Genomic DNA, 19,526 nt, shown 5'->3' on the forward strand with positions numbered 1-19,526 from the left:
CAGTATATTAAATTAACCAACCTTAGAAATTTAAAACACAATAATGTTAATGGACAACATAATATATAATATTAAAACACTGAAATCGACCGTTTTTGTGAATTACATACTTTTATTTAATATAGGATAGCCGAGGCTGTGAAGGATACATTCGTTCTATCCTTAAAAACCCACGGAAATAAGGTCGCATTTTGGGGCTGCATTTGAAGCAACCTTTGAATCGGGACAGCCTTACCAGCCTTCAGTCGCGCTGTTGTGACGCAATCGGCCTTAAAATGCAGCCTTCAAAGAACGCAGCCCCCGAATTGGGACACAGCCACTGATTCATGCTGTTAAACTGTCAAACGCTCATTTTAAGTGTACAGACGTTGTAAAAGTAACTTGATAATGCCTTCACAAAGTCTACCGGTACGCGATTCTTCTTTTCCTGCGAGGGTACTACAACAATATTTGCTTTTATTAAAGAAATATCCAATCCTCACTAAATCTGTTACGAGGTCAGTTTATATTTTTGTTAAAGCTAGTTTGTTAGCTTTGGCTTTGTGGGTTTATCATCGCTTAAATTTTACTACCCTCGGGGGGTTGCAAATAACTGTACTGTACCTTTTCAAACCACTAACAAAGTGTTGCTATTACGCACTGATGATATGATCATACTCTTGATTTATGCTTGCAGTGATAGTAAATAAGTAAATGTACCCAATAGTGTTTTTGTAAGCAAAGGACTTTGCACTGTGCCTGTCTCTTATTATTTTGGTAAGTTGAGGGTGGTGTGGAGCAAACAATCCCACTGTCAAAAAGAATCACACTCACTCACTGTTGGACAACACCATAAGAAGACAAGCATCCACATTACTACAGTAGATGCAAGGCAATGAGGGTACAATATGACTGCTATTGTTGTTTTTCCACAGTGGTATTCTCTCATCGTTTGGAAATCTTCTGTCTCAAGCTTTGGAGTCCAGTAAAAACAACAAAGAAAAAAGCCCAAGGAAGAAAATCAATGTCCTGGGACCTGTACACTTTGCAATTTATGGGTACAGTGATACTTGTACACAATCACATAATGCTTTTATATATATATTTTATATTATATTTTAATATATTTGTATGCACCCCATAGTCATGTTAAATAACCATTATGCAATTTCACAATAACCACCCATTTGACCGATTATGCATGTGTTGCATTGCATTTGAACATTTTACACAATTTGAAAAAAATTCTAGGAATATCTTTATCGGCTCATTACAAATCGCAGTTTAGTTTACTTGTGATTGGTGTTTGATCTTGGTCCCTTTCTGCTGTTTGAAATATCTTTTTGCTTGTTTCAGGCTTGTTATAACAGGTCCGGTCAGTCATTACTTCTACCATATCCTGGAGGTGTTGTTTCCAACCACCGTTCCATACTGCCTGGTGAAACGCCTTCTTCTAGAGCGTCTAATATTTGCCCCAGCTTTCCTCTTGCTCTTTTATGTGGTCATGAATGCTTTGGAGGTACTGTAATGTTGATCTGGTGCAGTTTGGAAAGGCATCTTGAGCCTTTAATGTAGTCTATATAAGTCTGTGACTCGTATTGACACGAGTGATTTTCGTAATGTTGAAGAATAGGAATTTTCGTCAATCGTGGTCTCAAATGCAAGAGGCATTCTATTGCTATGATAGAGTAAAACAGTATGTAGGCTGTCATCCATACTTTGACCAGTCCTGCTGGTTCTGCTACTGGTCAATGAACTTCATCTGTTTGCTGATCTGCAGATTTCAGTGTTCCAACTCATGTAGTGATTCAGATTAGTTGGTTGTTGACCCTTTCTTCCCCTCCTTCATGTCTTCAGGTTCAGCTTTGTCTAAGTTTTTCTTAATTGAAATCATAAAAGCTATCTGGATTTTATCCACTCAGCACAAATATTTTATGCTGCTGTTAAATATGTGATATTTTCTCTTTATGGAGAAAAGAATACCCTTGCCTATTTTCTCATTTTTAACAAAAGATGAATTACTTGTTGAATTACTTTATTTATAGCTGCCATCCAAGGGTTGTCAACCTCTTTGAAAATCATGTAAAATGACCTAAAATATATATTTTTCAGGGCAAGACAATTGGAGACCTTCAGAAGAAACTTACAACTACTTACTGGCCTTCACTGAAGATGAACTGGAAGGTCTGGACCCCATTTCAGTTTATCAATATCAACTATATACCTGCACAGGTAATACTAGTTCACCAAATCAATTTCATTCAGATTAAATAACACGCACTTTCTCATGTATTATATCATCAAGTATCTCACTCTCTTTTTCTGACTCTGCAGTTTCGAGTGCTGTTTGCCAACATTGTTGCCTTATTCTGGTACGCCTACCTAGCCTCTGCCAGGAAATGAAACCAAACCTGATCAACTTCAAAACAAGCTAGTAGCTGGCTAGAGTAGGATTAAACCAGTTTGTGCCTTAAAAGGCACAAACTGATAAAAATAATCTGATGTTTTCCAGGGCAACTGACAATTTTTACCATATTTGTAATTTACTGTAATATAACAGGGATGAAGCAGTAAAATGTAATTACTGATCAACTTATACAAACAGTTATTGTTGTTTTCATTAAATTACTTGCACCATACACGGAAGATGATTTGTCAAAAACATTGGTTAAAGATAGGGTAACATGGTATTTCATGCATTCTGACTTCTTTACACTGTTAAACGTGCTGGCTTCTCATGCTTAACATGGTCAACTTGTTAAAAAACGAGTTGGACGTAGTTTATTTTCAGAAATAAAGGTGGAAATGTTCCTTAATTGCACCCACGACTTTAAGAGATGTGGCTAAGTAAATATGTAATTACATTTGTTTGAGATACAATCAGCAAGATTATTAACTTCTCCATTAACCACGTAAACGGAGAGTCATGTGAATGGTGCTTTGATTTGTGATGTCGTAGTCGTTCAACTTCTTGCCGGACTCCAGTTGCCTGCCGTTGTAAATCAGTCTCTGCTGGTCCAGCGGGACTCGTTCTTTGTTGTAGATCTCACGCTGAAGCTGATCCACTGTCTCATTAGGGTCAACTTCGTAGGTACTCGTTATGCCCATCTCATTCCTGACAAACACCTGCATAAGTACAGGAAACTTTACAGGATTTGTAACAAGTAGCATCAGGGAGGACTCTGACGTCAAACCGTAACTTCTGAGGGTTCTGGAATCATTGTCAAAGTTGATGAAGTCTTGCAAAATGAGCTTCTTCAATTCACCAACTGTGGCATTGCAGTCCACAGTCAGGCGTTTTGTGTTTCCATTGAATCCCTTTACTAGTAATTCCATCGCAAGCCTGACCAAATGAGATAAAGCAAGGAAGTTTAAATACTACAGTATCTTTCCAAATTTAAAAGCCTTACATCTTCTTACTTTTAAAGTGTTTCTCATGCGATGTGATATGGAGCTTACCGAGCTGTTCAAATCTTTTGCTTTTCCTGGTTTTCTTGCTCGAGTCTGGCACCGTCACACCAAAATCGAATAGTGTGGCTCAGGGTAGAGGCATTATAAGGCATCTTTCATGCCCCGCCTCAAAACAATGTTTCCTTTCTGTAGATTTGCTCAATAACTTTCAGTTTCTATTCTGCATAATCACTGATGTAATGCTTGAGAAATCAACAGGATGCACATCCTAAACACCTGCTAAACATACTTTGCCTATTTTGCTTCACAATAGCATTTTTGTTAAATCAAGAAGTAAATTACCCTACAAAAATAAACTGTGGTTTATCTATAGTAGTCTTTTTTTGGTTTTATTTATAGTAAAGCTATAGTAAACGCAAATTTACTATAGTAAAGCTATATAAACACAAATTTACTGTGGTCTCATCTAGTTTACCTAGTAAAAATGTTAATACAAATGGTAATCAGTTTGCAAAAAAGACTAATTTTTATTATGTATTATATACTAAACTATAATAGACTTTTACTAGACTTCTACTGAATGAAAATAATAAAACCATAGTTTTCTACACTAATTTATACGTACATTATGTTCATGTCCCTTGTATGTTTTCTTATTTATTTCCAGATTTTTCTAGTCTTTGTAAAGACATATTTTGCAGTTTTATATTATTATTATTTTAATTTATACTATTTTTCCTACTAATATCATAATAATTCTTGGGCCATATACAGTACTGGTACTGGTTGTTGAATTAATCACCTGATACATCTTTCAGTGTCCCCGCCAATGTGGATAGAGTCTGTTGTTGACTAAAGCCACTAAAATTAAGTGACAGAGCACTGAACCACATTCTGTACAAAATAAATACACACAGCATAGATTTTGTTCTTATTGTTTCTACAAGACACTTGTAGACCTTAAAACTAGTTCTAATGAAAAAAGATAAACTGGAAGGTTTGAACCCCATTTTGTTTATAAACAACTATATACCTGTACAGGTAAGACTAGAATGTGATATCCCTTTGCCTGGAAAATAAATGGACACATTTAGCTTTCATTGTTGCCAAGACTAAGATGTGTCCAAATAATTTGTAGAAATTTGTCTACTGTGTAGCCTACCAAACACTAGATGATAAAAAGGGCGTTGTAATGAGCAATCATCATTTTATTTACAAGGAAAGGAAAACATGAAATATAAGATACAATACATGAAAGCTTTATATTAAGACAACAGATTTAATAATAATTTAAATTATGTACATTCTTTTCAAAGTGACTTACAGCATTGTTTTTTGTATTTTTTTAGTCTTCTCAGTTTTTGTAATTTCAGAAAAAAGCAGATCAGGTTCAGTAGACTATTTGGGTATTTTGCCGGTTTAACTCTTGTAGCTTCAGTCAGTCCAGGTCAAGATTCTCCATTAACCTCCTCGGAGACGGAGAGTCATGTGAATGGTGTTTTGATTTGTTATGTCGTAGTCTTGCAACATCCTGCCGGACTCCAGTTGCCTGCCGTTAAAAATGAGCCTCTGCTGGTCCACCGGGACTCTTTCTTTATTGTAGATCTCACGCTGGAGCTGATCCACTGTCTCGTTGGGATTAACATCGTAGGTGCTCGTTATGCCCTTCTCATTCTTGACAAACACCTGCATGGGTCCAGGGGTCGTGATGATGAACGCTACCACGGACTCTGAGTGCAATCCGTAACTGCTGAGGCTTCTGTAATCATCTTCTAGGTTGATTCGTTGACCATTATTTGCAGACAGCTTCTGCAGAAAAGAGTTCACATTGAAGTGCTGCGAAATGAGCAGCTTCAGATGACCAACTGTAGCATTGCAGTCCACACGCAGACGTTTTGTGTTTCCGTTGATTTCTTTTACTATTATATCCATCGCGTTGCTGTAAAAAAAACGTTAGAAAAAGCAAGTTAGAACTACTTTATTACTAAAAGCAAGTTTAAACTACTGAAGTGCCCGCTAAATTGAAAGTCTGAACTTTTTAGCGTACTTCTAATGTCTAGTGTGAAAGCTTACCGAGGTGTTAAAATCTTGCGCTGTTTACTGGTTTTCTTTCTTGAGTCTGGTGCAGTAACAAGTCTCACAAAAATGAGGCATTATAAAGCATCCTTCAAGCCCCGCCTCAAAAACAGTTTCGTTTCCGAATGCTTGCTCGGCAGCTTACGGTTTTCATTCTGAGGAATGCTAGAGAAATCAACAGGATGACACAGCACATCGATCTGCTTGACAATAACATAAATGCATTACAATTACGTTTTTAAAATAAAATTGGTTCAGGTACAGCCCACACACATAAAAATAAATAGGCTAGCCTACAGAATGTACTGTAATAAACTGTGGTAAAACCCATACTTTGAGGTTTTAAATCTTACTTTAGTAAATACTATAGCAGGCCTATAGTGTAATATAGTATACTGTAGGCTATTGTTGTACTGTATAGTGAAATTGTGATAATATACTAAAGTAGTATATTTTTTAGGGTGGCAGTACTTTAGTCGCCTATTCTTCATATGGGATGTTTTTGTCATCATTAAAAAGCATTCAAATTTGGTTGATATGTTATGATGTTTTTCTATTTATCAAATTTTGTGTAAACAATTATTTTTGAGTTTCGAGCTTAAAAAACACTCTCAAGAGAGGGAATTCCCCTTGATCAGGTGATGGGGAATGCCAATTGCCAAGGTAAAACGTCACAGATCAGCAGCCACACCTAATGTGAATGTCTCATTCATTCTAACAACACACCTGTAATGGTTTCATTTTCCTTTCAGGTGATTTGTTTCCTCTCACTTTCCCATGTGCTCTATTACATAACTTGCACACAAACATGCCTGAACTTGTTAAAATGCTGTGCTGTATTTAAAGTTTGTTTAAATAATAATATGTAAGAATTGTTTGAATGTATTTTTTCCTGTCATTTCAATCCTGAGCCACTGGCTGTTGTGTCCCAGTCAGGTGTGTGGTGTTCCAACGCATTAAATCATGAGAAAATGCTTTCTAAAAAAATCTGGGTTATTTTCAACCCATCATTGGGTCAAAAAGGGACGTTGTATTTTTGACCCACGGGTTACAGCAAACGAGCATTTTGGTTTGAAACAACCAGCTTAGGTTAATTTACAACTCAAAATGCTCGATTGTTGTAACCAATGGGTCAAAAATACAGTAAACCATGTTCTGGGTTAATATAATATAATACTGGGTTTGTCCCTTTTTGACCTAAGGTAGGTTTGAAAATAACTAGAATTTTTTAGAGTGAGATGGAGAAAAATGTCACATTTATTGCTGTCCATTAATAAAATAACGATTGTTTCTAGTCATATATAAAATGCTGTAGTGTGTGTTCAGGTTAAGTTACAAGTTAATTCAATCCATCTCCTTAGCACAAATGGTTGGAAAACTACTGTAGGAGACCCAAATAACCATGTAGCCTAGTGCATTAACTAATGGTTAAACACTTGTAGTAATCATGCAGGAACTCATAAAGTGCTGTGTATTGTATCAATATACAAAATATTAATACTTTAACAGTTATTGTAAAAACATGCTATATAATGGTTCTTTATATAGTCCAGGTAGTCTCTAGACTGCAGTCGTGTTTTATCATTTCATTAATTCTTTATTAGTTTTTGCCTCTATTCAACATTAGTATTGAAGCATGTAGGCCCGACCTATTTGAGGAAGTTGTCTAAACTAAACAACAGTCCATCAACCGCTCAGATTTCAGCAACACACTAATATATACACACAGGGCCGTGCACAGGGGGGTGGCCTGGTGGCTTGAGCCACTGGCCCTCCGCCCTCATTGTCTGAGGTGCCCCTATCAACCCCACCCCTGGGCAGGCATACATTCAAGATCCCTGCTAAAAGATGTTAACACTCCCATTTTTTGTATTTTTTGTTGGTAATGTTTTGCACCTGGTATTTTATGGGTGATAACTGCTAACAACGTGTACAAAATATCCACTCAAAGAGAATTAGAATTCTTGTAGAATCAAAAGGATTGTACCCGATGCATCCTTCATGCTCTGCCTCGAAACAAAGTTTAATTTTCCATTCTGCATAATAATCGCTAATGCCCAGGGTTCGAATTGAGGGGGGGCTGGGGCGGTCCCGGAACCCTTGTAAGCCTTAAGGGACCTCTCATAAGGTCTAAAATTGTGAACTTGGGGGGTCCCTGGCTTTTCATTAAAACTAGACAACTAAGAACACAAAATTATTTTTTTGTCAAATTATCATGCTAAAACAAAACACTTTTGTCCATTATTTGTACAAATTTCATAAAACTAAATGTCATTTTTATCTGAAAAATCCATTCATGCTCAAGTGCGCCACACAGTGTTCAATGAAGACATGTACAGAGATGTCGCAGCAAGACACTGGCTGCGTGCGGATCCTCTCACACTGAAAGCGCTTATCTTAAAACTTTACAGTTAGCCTAGTATACTTTTGATATGCAAGTCTTTCTTTATGTCCGATGTTATCTCACATTGTCAAAACAGATGTGACACTGAGCCACTACAGGGACATACAGGTAGTGGAAAAATAGGAAAGGGAGTGAAAATATTTTGCTCTCCCCAAAAGTGCGTTCCTTTGCAAAACTTTTGCGTTTCCCCAAGAATATTTTTCTTTCCCTCAGAAAATTTTCCCAGAGATTATTTTGCTCTCCCTTCTGAAAACATGAGCTCCGATTTTGACCAGAAGCCTTCTGCTTTTGCCCAATGGAATGACATTCGTTTTTCTTATCCTGCATTGGTTCATATGGATTCTTTTCATATACTTGATCTACATTATCAGGAGATGAATCACGTTTAAAACGCTCATACGCTTCTGCATGAGGTGACACGTCCTCTCCCTCACTGGCTCCAATGATTTTTATTAATATTCCAAAAAAATGGAACAGCACCGCATTACAATAATATAAAGAACAAGTATGAAAGGACAAGAAGAAAATATGGAAAATAAGCGGACAGGAAAATCTCAATTAGTAAGAAAATGTTATCATACATTTTGAAAAACTTGTTATTCTTATTGCTATAAACAAGAGTGAAAGGAGTGAAATCTCAGCAATATCCTAGTGGGCAGTGCGCCTACATGTGGTGCAGTTGCGCATTGGGCGACCCGGGTTCGATTCCCGTCTCGTTGTCTTTTCCCGAACCCACCCACTTCGCTTCCTGTCCTCTCTAACAATAGCTGTACAATTAAAGTCAACAACTAATCTTAAAAAAAAAATCTAGGCTACAATGCAAAATAAAATAATTACAGCAAGATCGATAGCATGGTCACTGCAAAACAATATGTCTTTTAATCTCTCCCTCATGTGGATCTCTTTTAATGGATTATCAACATGTTAAAGACATTTATGCGTGTAATGTGGTCAAATTACTAAAATGGTCCAAACTATCATGTGATTGATGCTTGTACTGGCAGCTCCGTCTGTTTTTTTTTTTTTGAAGACTGGTTAGGGGACCCTCCAAGAGCCTTGACACAATTCGAACACTGCTATGCCTGAGGATGCACAATACATTTCAAACAAACTCAACCTAGACCTATTTGGCTTTAAAATATTATTTAGAAAGCCTACATCCAGTTTTGTAGTTGTTTAAACACTAACTACGCTAAGAACCACAGCATTTTTATGAATATGTGAACAGTTTTTTTCTTTCTGGGTTGAGGTAGGCCTAACTTCTTTTTCCAGTCAGGTAGGCTATATGAATTTGGTCTTTGCAGGGCTGGGCAAGACACTTCTCCGCCTTCGAAACAAAATTAAAATGAGTTACTTAAGATGAACTGGAAGGTTTGAACCCCATTTCAGTTAATAAACGTATAGCCCATTGCACATTGACTCCGAAATTTGCGTCCGAAATTTCCGCACGTTAAAAAATGAATACGACCTCGCGTTGTGTCAATCACATTTACACACTGCCTCCGATATTTTCGTCCGTCATAAAAAAATTCGGACTGGGTTCGTTTTCTGCGTTTTTCGCATGCGTGGCAAGCATTTTGAGAGGCCTTTTTTAACAATTCAGAGACACCGTACAAACGAGCGCCAAATACGAAAACACGCATACGAAAATTTCGGACTGTATGTGCAAAGGCATTTGACTGTGAAGTTGACCAGTAAAGTTTAGCTTGCTTAATAAACTCTATCCTATTTTTGCTTGATGCCAAGATTATACGATAGGCCTATATATTATTTACATAATATACAAAATTATTTACATAATATATAGAAATTAATTTAAAACATATATGACAATATTTGTTTGACATAAACTGCAAAACGTATACATTTGGTTTTGTATAACCAGAACCTCGATCACAGACGATTAAAAAACGATAAAATGGCGCAGTTGTTGTTAGAGTATCTTTTTATTTACAACCATTTTATTTACAATGAAAGAAACCATTTTAAATATTACAATACAAGATTCAATAAATGTAATAGGCCTACATTGCACAATTGATTACAGGCAGTTACGTTAAGACAATTATGTGCATATACTTTTCAAAGTGACTTACAACACTGCTTTATTGCATTTCTGGTCTTTTTCCCTCAGAATATACAGATTAGATTCAGTAGGAATGTTGGGGATTTCGCCATTGCAATTCTCGTAGCTCCAGGTCAAACTTTTCGATTAACCTCCTCGGAGACGGAGAGTCATGTTAATGGTGCTATGATTTGTAATGTCGTAGTCTTGCAACATCCTGCCGGACTCCAGGTGTCTGCCGTTAAAAATGAGCCTCTGCTGGTCCACCGGGACTCTTTCTTTATTGTAGATCTTACGCTGAAGCTGATCCACTGTCTCGTTGGGATTAACATCGTAGGTGCTCGTTATGCCCTTCTCATTCCTGACAAACACCTGCATGGGTCCAGGGGTCGTGATGAGGAGCGCAATCGTGGACCCTGCGTGCAATCCGTAACTGCTGAGGCTTCTGGAATCATCGTCGAGGTTGATTCGTTGACCATTATTTGCAGACAGCTTCTGCTGAATAGGGTTCACATTGAAGTGATGCGAAATGAGCAGCTTCAGATGACCAACTGTAGCATTGCAGTCCACAGGCAGACGTTTTGTGTTTCCATTTATTTCTTTAATTATTAGATCCATCGCGGTCCTGTCAAAATAAGTAAGAAAAAGCAAGTTAGAACTACTGAATCACCCGCTAAATTAAAAGTCTAATTTTTTTGCGAACTTCTAATGTGTTTATCGTGTGATATGATAAAGAGCTTACCGAGATGTTAAAAGTCCGTCGCTGTTTACTGGTTTTCTTTCTTGAGTCTGGTGCTATGAGAAGTTTCACCAAAGTCACATAGTTCGGCTCAGGGTACAGGCATTATAAAGCATCCTTTATGCCCCGCCTCAAAAACAGTTTCGTTTCCGAACATTTTGCTCGGTCACTTTCGTTTTCCGTTCTGCATAATCGCTGATGTAATGCTTGAGAAATCACCAGGATGCACAACACCAATACGTGCTAAACAAACCACACATATTTTGCTTGACAATAACATTAATAGACTTGCATAAAAAATACATTTTTAAAACAAAATTGCTTCAGGTAACAGCCCACATGAACATGCTGGCTATCCTGATTTTGCCAAGTGGTTGATGTCCATAGGACAACATCATGTTGACCCTGGGACATCATTTAAATCAACCAATCAGATTTCAGAAATAAGTTTACAGTTTATTTTAAATTTAATCTTACAACCAGGATTATGTGCTTCTAGACCATTGTTTTTCACTTATAATTTCCCTCTGATTTTAGGGGTTAGTTATGGTTGGGGTTTGGTGTGGGTTTAGGTTATTTATTTATAAAAATGTTGTCCTTAGGTCAACAAAATATGTTGCCCTGAGGACATCAACCACTTGGCAAAATCAGGTCTAGCTAAAAATGCTACAGATCTACAATAGGAGACTGTGGTAAAATTCCTAGATAGCCGATTTGAGTGGTTTTAAACCTACTACAGTATTTTATAGGGTAAAGTAGCACTATTGGCACTTATTGTATTATTGCCCCTGTATGATCGCTGTATTGCTCCCTGAACTCTCTGTAAATCAAAGTGTCTGCTAAATGACTAAATGTAAGTGTAGTAGGCTACAGTAAAAGTGGGATGTTTTTCCGTGCATTCAAACATGGATGGTTAATCCATAGGGTTATTTTCTACAATTTATGACGTTTTTCTATTTATTAGATGTTGTGTAAACAATTATTTTTGAGTTTCATGCTTTCACCAGAAATAACTGTTGAAGAAAAAAACACTGTCAGGAGAGAGAATTCCCCGTGATCAGATGATGGGGAATGCCAAGGTAAAACGTCACAGATCAGCAGCCACACCTAATGTCTCCTCCATTCTAACAACACACCTGTAATGGTTTCATTTTCCTTTGAGGTGATTTGTTTCCTCTCTTTTTCCCATCTGCTGTCTATTACATAACATGCACACAAACATGCCTGAACTTGTTAAAAGAAGTTGCAACACTATGCTGTGTTTAAAGTTTGTTTAAATATTAATAAGCTGTGTTTGATTTATTTTCTCTTGTCATTGCAATCCTGAGTCACTGGCTGTTAGTCAGGTGTGTGGCGTTCCAGCACATTAGATCATGAGGAAATGTTATTTTCAACCTAGGGTCAAAAAGGATGTTGTAGATGAACCTGAAAATGCTCAATTGCTTTAACCTAAACAGTAAACCATGTTCTGGGTTATTATAACCCAATAGCTGGTTTTGTCCCTTTTTGAGCTAACTCTATGTTGAAAATAGCCCAGCATTTTTTTAAATGGAGAAGAATTTCACATTTATTGTCATACTTAGTCATATAGGTTAAATACTTTCTGATTATAAATTTAAGTATAGATAGATTTATAATCCAGGTATTGGACTGCAGTCAGGTTAAGAATTTTATTAATTTCTTATTTGCCTTTAGGCAACATAAATTCATATTAAAGCATGTATGGGCCCGGCCTATGAAACATCTATAGGTTTCACCTCACACATGATATTATTATTCTAGACGAGTAATGCAGGTGGGTGAAAGAAAGCTAAGCTTAATAGTCATAAAATATGAATTAATCTGAATGACATTATTATATAAATATTATTATGTAAAAATAAACTTAAAACGTGACGCTCCGAAAGCTGTTTTTCTTCTTTCCCAAATGTTCAAGACTGTGGTTTTCAGAACACTTTTTAATTCAATGAAATGGATTTGAGTGTAATCTTATTTGTACACCGGCAAATAGAGCTTAATTTGTGTAAAAGGTGTTATGAAAAAAACACATAACCAGGAATTGGTGCAACAAATGTAGTTTTGGTTTATTGGTTTAAGAATTTTACATATTGCTTTATGTACAGTATCTCATCAAGACATTACATACAACAGTTTAAATACAATAAAAAAAATGGAAGTTTACTCCATAAATGTATACATACACTTATATTAGATAAATAATTTACAATTTTGTTTAAATAAACATAAACTTTTGTTAAATTACTCCAAGATATCCTCCAAGATTTAAATAGATCCAAAGTACTACAATACCAGTGTTAGGCTTGACAACGTTAATCCTTATACAACAATAAATTCTGGTCATGACTTTTCTTCATTAACCAGATCGGAGACGGAGTGTCATGAAAATTGTGCTTTTAGGTTTGATGTCGTACTCCTGCAACTTCTTGCCAGACATCAGTTGTTTACCATTGTAAATGAGCTTCTGCTGATCCACAGGTACTCTTTCCTTGTTGTAGATCTTGGCTTGGAGCTGGTCTACTGTCTCATCGGGGTCAACTTCGTAAGTACCTGGCCGGCCATCCTCATTCTTAACAAACACCTGTATAGGTACAGGGTTCGTGATGAGGAGCACTATGGTGGACCCCGAGTGCAGACCGTAGCTACTGAGGCTTCTGGAATCATCATCAAGGTTGGTTTTTTGACCATTATTTGCAGACAGCTTCTGTTGAAAAGGTCGCACACTGAAGAGCGGCGAGATGAGCTGGTTCAGTTTACCAACTGTGGCATCACAGTCCACGGTCAGACGTTCTGTGTTTCCATTGAATCCCTTTACGATTATCTCCATCACGAGTCTGTCCAAATGAGTTACAAAAAACAAGTTACTTTACAATTATGAACTATTAGATATTTATTCTAATGTGTTTATGTTGTGTTATGACATGGGTCTTACCGAGAATGTCAAATCTTTTTCGCTCTTATCTTTCTTTCGTTTCTTTTCTGAAACTGGTTTTCTTGAGTCTGAAAGTCACACCAAAATTGAAGTGTTCTCAGGGTAGATGCCTTAGCCTATAGGGCATCGATAATGCCCCACCTCAAAACACTGTTTTGTTTCTAAAGGCTTGCTCAGCAACTTTCATTTTCCATTCTGCATAAACGCTGATATAATGCTTGAGGAACTATAAACCAAAAGGTTACAGCATGATTACCTGATAAACAAATTAAAGTTTATAACATAAGTTTGTATGCAATAGCCATGCTTTATGTTTATATTTTAAACGTTTTAGTTTTATCAATCGACTTCATTTTTATAAATTATGCTTGAGTTTCTCAAGAGAGGGAATTTCCCATGGTCAGGTGATGGCGATGCCCAGGTTAATCGAAGCACATCGGAGAACCATACGTCATTTGACTACACACCTGTTTAAGGTTTCGTTTTCCGTTCAGGTGATTTGTTTCCTGTCAATTGTGTTTATCATGTGAAATATGTCTGCCTGATCTTGTTAAAATGATATTGATAAATTATTTTTATTTCTATCTCATGAGCAGATGGTGGGAATTATTTTCACATTTATTGTTAAATCCGAATAAAATAAAACTCAGGGTAAAGTATATGAGACCTAAGTAATTTTTTAAAAGGCGAAAAAAAAAAAGAATAATCTATGCCATAAATTAAAGAACCTTTTTTGTCGAAATAGTTCCGTAAAGAACCTTTAACACCTTTATCAGCCGTCAAAAGACTCAAATTATAAAAAGGTAAGACAAAGTCGGTTCTTTAAAGAACCTTTGACTGAATCGTTCTTTAGAACCTTTTAAGCACCTTTATTTATAAGAGTTAAATGCAGGAAACAATACATTTCATAGTTTATTTATCACATTCAGTTGAAAAACTATAGGGGACAAAAATAATATTGTAATTAAAGAACCAATGGTTAAGGCATGGACTCATTTTTGGACTAAACTTTATGCAATATATATATATTTATCCCTGTAGTGCTTCTGTAACAGCCAAAAAGGCTGTGGGGTTGTGTAGTGCAGGTTAAACAGTTATTGTAAAATGAAATAAATGTATTTAAAGAATAATCTTGAGTTAACTGTCTTATGCACTTAGTGCATTCGAGTTTATCAACTTAAAGGTTTTAAGATAAAAAGTTCCCTTACATTTTTATCAGGATTTATGAATGTAATAAATTTACATAAAACATAATTTAAAATGTGTAATGTGTAAACTCACAATTCAAATCTGTACTGTGTATACTACGAAAATATGTCTAAAATACTTAATATGGTGTGGTAACTAACCATTTGATGTGGATAAAAAGTGAAGCACAACAAAGTTCACCCAAACATTTTATTGATGAAGCATAAAAACATACAAATAGACAGAAAACACACAGGAATTGCATAAATAAATTCACTCCATATATTTAAAGATTAAATAAATAACTTACATGAACAGAAAACGCAATATTTAGCTGCCACCAGGTATGAAATATATACTTAAAGACACAGAAGTGACATAAAGTGCTTTAGTTTTAATTCTTCAATTCACCATCTAAATTTGAAAAAGATCCATTACACAAGGATTATTATTGTCTCCATTATCCTCCTCTGAGACGGAGAGTCATGTGAATGGTGCTTAGATCTTCGATGTTGTAGTCCTGCAACATCCTGCCGGACTCCAGTTGCCTGCCGTTGTAAATGAGTATCTGCTGGTCCAGCGGGACTCTTTCTTTATTGAAGATCTTACGCTGGAGCTGATCCACTGTCTCGTTGGGATTAACTTCGTAGGTGCTCGTTATGCCCCTCTCATTCCTGACAAACACCTGCATAGGTCGAGGGGTCCTTAAGAGCGCTATTGTGGACCCTGGGGTCACACCATCTTCACTTAGTCGTCTGGAATCATTGTCAAGGATGATTCGTTGACCATTATTTGTAGACAGCTGCTGTTGAGAAGGATTCACATTGAAATGCTGCAAAATGAGCTGCTTCAGTTCACCAACTGTGGCATTGTGGTCCACAGTCAGACGTTGTGAGTTTCCATTTAATTCTGTAACTGTTAGCTCCATCACAAGTCTGTCAAAATGAGTCACAAAAAGCAAGTTAGTTTACAATTCTGAATTTATCATACTTATTTGAATGCGTTTATCATGAGATATAAGAAGCTTACCGAGTTGTTCAGATCTTTCCTCGTTTACAGGTTTTCTTTCTCTAGTCTGGTAAGTGCACCAAATTCAAATAGCAGTTGTGGCTCAGTGAAGAGGCATTTTAAAGCTTCCTTTATGTCCCGCCTCAAAACAATGTTTTGTTTCCTAAGACTTGCTTGGCAACTTTCATTTTCCATTTTGTATTGTAGACTTACGTAAATCCTGAGAAATTATCAATCAACATGGTACATAGGCTACATGCTTGCCAAAAAGGCCAATAAATAAAACTAAAGTTATGTAATAATAATTCCTGTTTCCTATGATCAACATTAAATCATTACAAGTTTTTTTACATTGATGGTTTATACGCGTTGATGGTTTATAGTTGTTTTCCATAATTTGATATTTTGTTTAATTGAATTGTTTTAATAATTGTTTTAAACAATTATTTCATGTACAATAAAGAACTGGGGAAAAAAGTAATGTCAAGAGAGGGTATTTCCCACTATCAGTTGATGATGCCTATAACGCTAACATGTTTTTGCCTCCCTTAAGATGAATGACTATTGTTTTCCTCACTTTTGTAAGTTTCTTTTATCCCGAGCATCTGCCAAATGTAAATGTGAACATGTAGTTTACATTTACACGTCATTTGTCTATACCTAAACACCTGTTAAAGGTTTCATTTTCCGTTCCTGACAAAATCACACATTCTACAACACGTGACTTTTGTCTTGATTCACTGATTCATTCAGGTGTGTGACATTCCAGCCCCAATCATTACATGAGCAGTAAAGAAGTTTAAATTCATTGTTAAGTCTACATGAAAAATCTTGATTGAAGTTTCTGGCTGTCATCACAACCAGAAATGGATCAGATTAGTCATCGCAACCCAAAATTGAGTGGAAATATTCTGTCATTGCATTGTAATTGCTGCTATTTTAATTGTTGCCAAGAATATCACAGCTCTTATGCGTTGCTTTCGAATACAATGTGTGGCTGTTACAATGTACCCCACTACCGAAGTGGGTTGTTGCAACAATCAGACATAAGAAGCCAAAAACAGAGGCCACACCATGTAAAATATGCTTCAAAGACAGTTTTATTTAAAGAAAATTCAAATCCACTTTTTTGTGTGCATGTTTGTGAAAATAACACTAAATATCCAAATGGCAAGATACAAACAACACAAAAGTTTTTGTCGATCTGACAAACAAATCTTGTGTTAAAACCCAGCCCAACCCCTGTTTAGTTAGCCGTTTTAGCATCATAGTTTTTATCATCTGCCAACCAACAATACTTTTGGTAAAACCGTTTTAATATTATTGAATTATTTTTGATACATTGGTACCACTCCAGGCACAGGTCAGTAGTTTAAATATTTATTATCAAATCAGAGCCATTACGATGTTTTACTTAAAATTCAGAGTGAGCAGATCTTTCTTCTCTTTTTGGCAATGGGATGTTTCCTGTGTTAAGAGAGAGAATTAGATAACCAATTAGTACAGAAATATCAATGAATTTTAGAAAAGGATAATGTCACATGAATGTCACGTCACCTTTACTCCAAGTATTTGTTAATAGGCTTAATGCAGGTGAATATAGTCTAAAAACAGTTACTTAAAATGAATGCCTATAAAAATAGAGGAAACTTTTCACAGAATATTGAAGTTGTTCGTCTCTAGCTGAGATTGGTAAATCTTGAAAATCACACAATATACCAAAATCGCCAATGTTGGTATGCAGATATGTGTTAAAGCGTGTCTTTTTAAAGTTACAGTGACTTACCTGGAGGTGCTACAAAGTATTCCTCTACTGTTTGTTTGGCCAACTTGAGCAGTTCCTCTGCACGTTCACCCTCAGTTACAGTATCAGCTCTAAGATACAGGGTTCTGTACACCAAAGGAGAACAAGTTCAAAGAAAAGTTTGACATGTTCACCTAATACTTTTAAGTCAATATTAGGTCAACAATTTGTCCAAAATATAGCCACATGGCAAAGCTCTGTAAAGTGGTTTGGTTTATTTGACAATAATCATTACATGAATCAGAGCTTATTTGTCAAGGATAATAAAATACATTTTAAACACTTACTATTATTGAGAATGACATTAATGGTAATAGGTACACTAAAAAACAGTTAATATTTACAGCAATTTGTTCAAAAAAGTTTGAAATTTGAAACACTTTGAAATTCATAATAGTTTGCTAAATCTGCAAAAGTTTATTTGATCAACATTTAGGTGTACAGTACCATATAGATGGACTATATATATATATCATATAGTTTGAAGCTACAAAACTTCAATTTTGATTTTATGCAGTGAAAATCTCTCACCTGTCCTCTAGAACAGAATCCATCGGTTCTACACCATCTGTATTAACAACATGAAGTTGGTCAGCATAGCGAATGGCTTTCTCCAGACAGTCCACTCCTTCTTTACTGCCAAAATCAACAAGGGCTAATCTTTCCAATTTATCCACCAAGTCTGGAGAGACTTTTGTTGGCTGCAAATAATAGTCAAATAAGCTATGGCTATATAAGTTCTAGTACAAATTTTATTAATAAAATTGAAATATCACAAAATGGTAAATAGGGTACTTTTCAGAAAAGACTACAGGGAGAACTATTTCTTGAGCTAAATCTGAGCAATGGTGCCCCCTACTGTGAGGTGCCAGAATACACATTCAAGTGTCTGACACTAAACATAAATTGATGTAATTTGCGGTTCTGTGTTGGCATACTGAACAGAAAATGTGGTTTAGCGTAAATGAGAGACATTACCGGTGGAAGCTGGCTTTCAGCTATGGGCTCCCATGTGGGCATCTGAGGAACCTAACGAAACAGCACAGGATGCAAAGTATTTATTTAAATGTATTTATTATGTTCACTTGCATATGACTAAAAATCCCACCGTGACGCCTGCAAACGAATCACGTGTACCTTAGACTCCGGGGTTGAGGTACTTGAATCCCGTTCGTGTTTCCAGCGACTCCATGACGTCCTGCTAGCCGATGTAAAAGTGCGTAGTGCGGGCAGCTCGCGCACTTTACACCGAGGATGCGGCGGCCGGATCGCCGTCCAAGCTGCACGTTTACAAAACGTGCAAAACATTTTTAAATCACGTTGTAAAATCTGAGCGATCACAAGGTTACATGCCTCGCTAAGGACTAGTAACTACAAACATCCGGCTACGGAAACCCCAAAGTTCACACTTTTCCGGAAGTTGAAACGCGTAGAGCGCATGACGTAGGTTCACTAATAATGATGGGATTCAAGTGAGCACGAGCCCGGATAGCTCAGTCGGTAGAGCATCAGACTTTTAATCTGAGGGTCCAGGGTTCAAGTCCCTGTTCGGGCGAACGTACTTTTTCTTTTTCTAAGCACGTTTTGGCCGTAAACCTTATGCAAGGACCATTACAATATGACAACACGATTACACGACCAGTTCACAATAACGGCAAAATCTTTTGGGATTTTTAGTGAAAAATAAATAATGCTCGTCGGAAAATGAATCTTAAATTTTGTTTGTTTTATTTTTGGCCAATCACTTGAAATATTTGTTTTAAAAGGCAGAGAAAGAGAGTTTGTGACCAATGTGGCTCTTATGGACAAAAATACCATAATATTTTGAAAACCAAATATTATCCAAATTAAATTATTTATGATATTATCATATGTGTAGTATTAAAAAACCCCTAGTAAAGG

The 19,526-nt window shown here is 36.3% G+C and overlaps 7 protein-coding genes and 1 non-coding gene across 8 annotated transcripts; 2 read left to right on the forward strand and 6 right to left on the reverse strand.

Annotated features, from left to right (window-relative positions):
* The first annotated feature begins 261 nt into the window (after window positions 1-261).
* On the forward strand, window positions 262-2,618 carry pxmp2 (peroxisomal membrane protein 2). Its single transcript, XM_057325797.1, has 5 exons — window positions 262-497; window positions 915-1,037; window positions 1,336-1,498; window positions 2,092-2,211; window positions 2,314-2,618. The coding sequence occupies exons 1-5, from the start codon at window positions 388-390 to the stop codon at window positions 2,380-2,382; spliced, it is 585 nt and encodes a 194-aa protein (XP_057181780.1). The 5' UTR covers window positions 262-387; the 3' UTR covers window positions 2,383-2,618.
* On the reverse strand, window positions 2,413-3,767 carry LOC130548830 (ubiquitin-like). Its single transcript, XM_057325865.1, has 2 exons — window positions 3,439-3,767; window positions 2,413-3,322 (listed from the first exon to the last, which is right to left on the reverse strand). The coding sequence occupies exon 2, from the start codon at window positions 3,313-3,315 to the stop codon at window positions 2,884-2,886; it is 432 nt and encodes a 143-aa protein (XP_057181848.1). The 5' UTR covers window positions 3,316-3,322; window positions 3,439-3,767; the 3' UTR covers window positions 2,413-2,883.
* Window positions 3,768-4,649: 882 nt separating this feature from the next.
* Window positions 4,650-5,743, reverse strand: LOC130548804 (polyubiquitin-like). The gene is made up of 2 exons (XM_057325835.1): window positions 5,464-5,743; window positions 4,650-5,329 (listed from the first exon to the last, which is right to left on the reverse strand). Exon 2 carries the CDS (start codon window positions 5,320-5,322, stop codon window positions 4,852-4,854), a length of 471 nt encoding a protein of 156 aa, XP_057181818.1. The 5' UTR covers window positions 5,323-5,329; window positions 5,464-5,743; the 3' UTR covers window positions 4,650-4,851.
* Window positions 5,744-9,803: 4,060 nt separating this feature from the next.
* Window positions 9,804-10,809, reverse strand: LOC130548800 (polyubiquitin-like). Its single transcript, XM_057325822.1, has 2 exons — window positions 10,678-10,809; window positions 9,804-10,560 (listed from the first exon to the last, which is right to left on the reverse strand). The coding sequence occupies exon 2, from the start codon at window positions 10,551-10,553 to the stop codon at window positions 10,083-10,085; it is 471 nt and encodes a 156-aa protein (XP_057181805.1). The 5' UTR covers window positions 10,554-10,560; window positions 10,678-10,809; the 3' UTR covers window positions 9,804-10,082.
* Window positions 10,810-12,944: 2,135 nt separating this feature from the next.
* LOC130548812 (polyubiquitin-like) lies at window positions 12,945-14,085 on the reverse strand. The gene is made up of 2 exons (XM_057325847.1): window positions 13,625-14,085; window positions 12,945-13,526 (listed from the first exon to the last, which is right to left on the reverse strand). The coding sequence occupies exon 2, from the start codon at window positions 13,517-13,519 to the stop codon at window positions 13,049-13,051; it is 471 nt and encodes a 156-aa protein (XP_057181830.1). The 5' UTR covers window positions 13,520-13,526; window positions 13,625-14,085; the 3' UTR covers window positions 12,945-13,048.
* A 933-nt stretch (window positions 14,086-15,018) lies between these two features.
* On the reverse strand, window positions 15,019-16,817 carry LOC130548820 (polyubiquitin-like). The gene is made up of 2 exons (XM_057325854.1): window positions 15,842-16,817; window positions 15,019-15,747 (listed from the first exon to the last, which is right to left on the reverse strand). Exon 2 carries the CDS (start codon window positions 15,738-15,740, stop codon window positions 15,273-15,275), a length of 468 nt encoding a protein of 155 aa, XP_057181837.1. The 5' UTR covers window positions 15,741-15,747; window positions 15,842-16,817; the 3' UTR covers window positions 15,019-15,272.
* An 85-nt stretch (window positions 16,818-16,902) lies between these two features.
* Window positions 16,903-19,032, reverse strand: gatc (glutamyl-tRNA amidotransferase subunit C). Its single transcript, XM_057325808.1, has 5 exons — window positions 18,762-19,032; window positions 18,603-18,653; window positions 18,156-18,325; window positions 17,607-17,710; window positions 16,903-17,287 (listed from the first exon to the last, which is right to left on the reverse strand). The coding sequence occupies exons 1-5, from the start codon at window positions 18,930-18,932 to the stop codon at window positions 17,235-17,237; spliced, it is 549 nt and encodes a 182-aa protein (XP_057181791.1). The 5' UTR covers window positions 18,933-19,032; the 3' UTR covers window positions 16,903-17,234.
* Window positions 19,033-19,106: 74 nt separating this feature from the next.
* trnak-uuu (transfer RNA lysine (anticodon UUU)) lies at window positions 19,107-19,179 on the forward strand. Its single transcript has one exon. It is a non-coding gene; the product is annotated as a tRNA-Lys (tRNA).
* The last annotated feature ends 347 nt before the right edge of the window (window positions 19,180-19,526 follow it).

The sequence above is a fragment of the Triplophysa rosa genome, linkage group LG2 (assembly GCF_024868665.1).
Source record: "Triplophysa rosa linkage group LG2, Trosa_1v2, whole genome shotgun sequence".
Lineage (NCBI taxonomy): Eukaryota > Metazoa > Chordata > Actinopteri > Cypriniformes > Nemacheilidae > Triplophysa > Triplophysa rosa.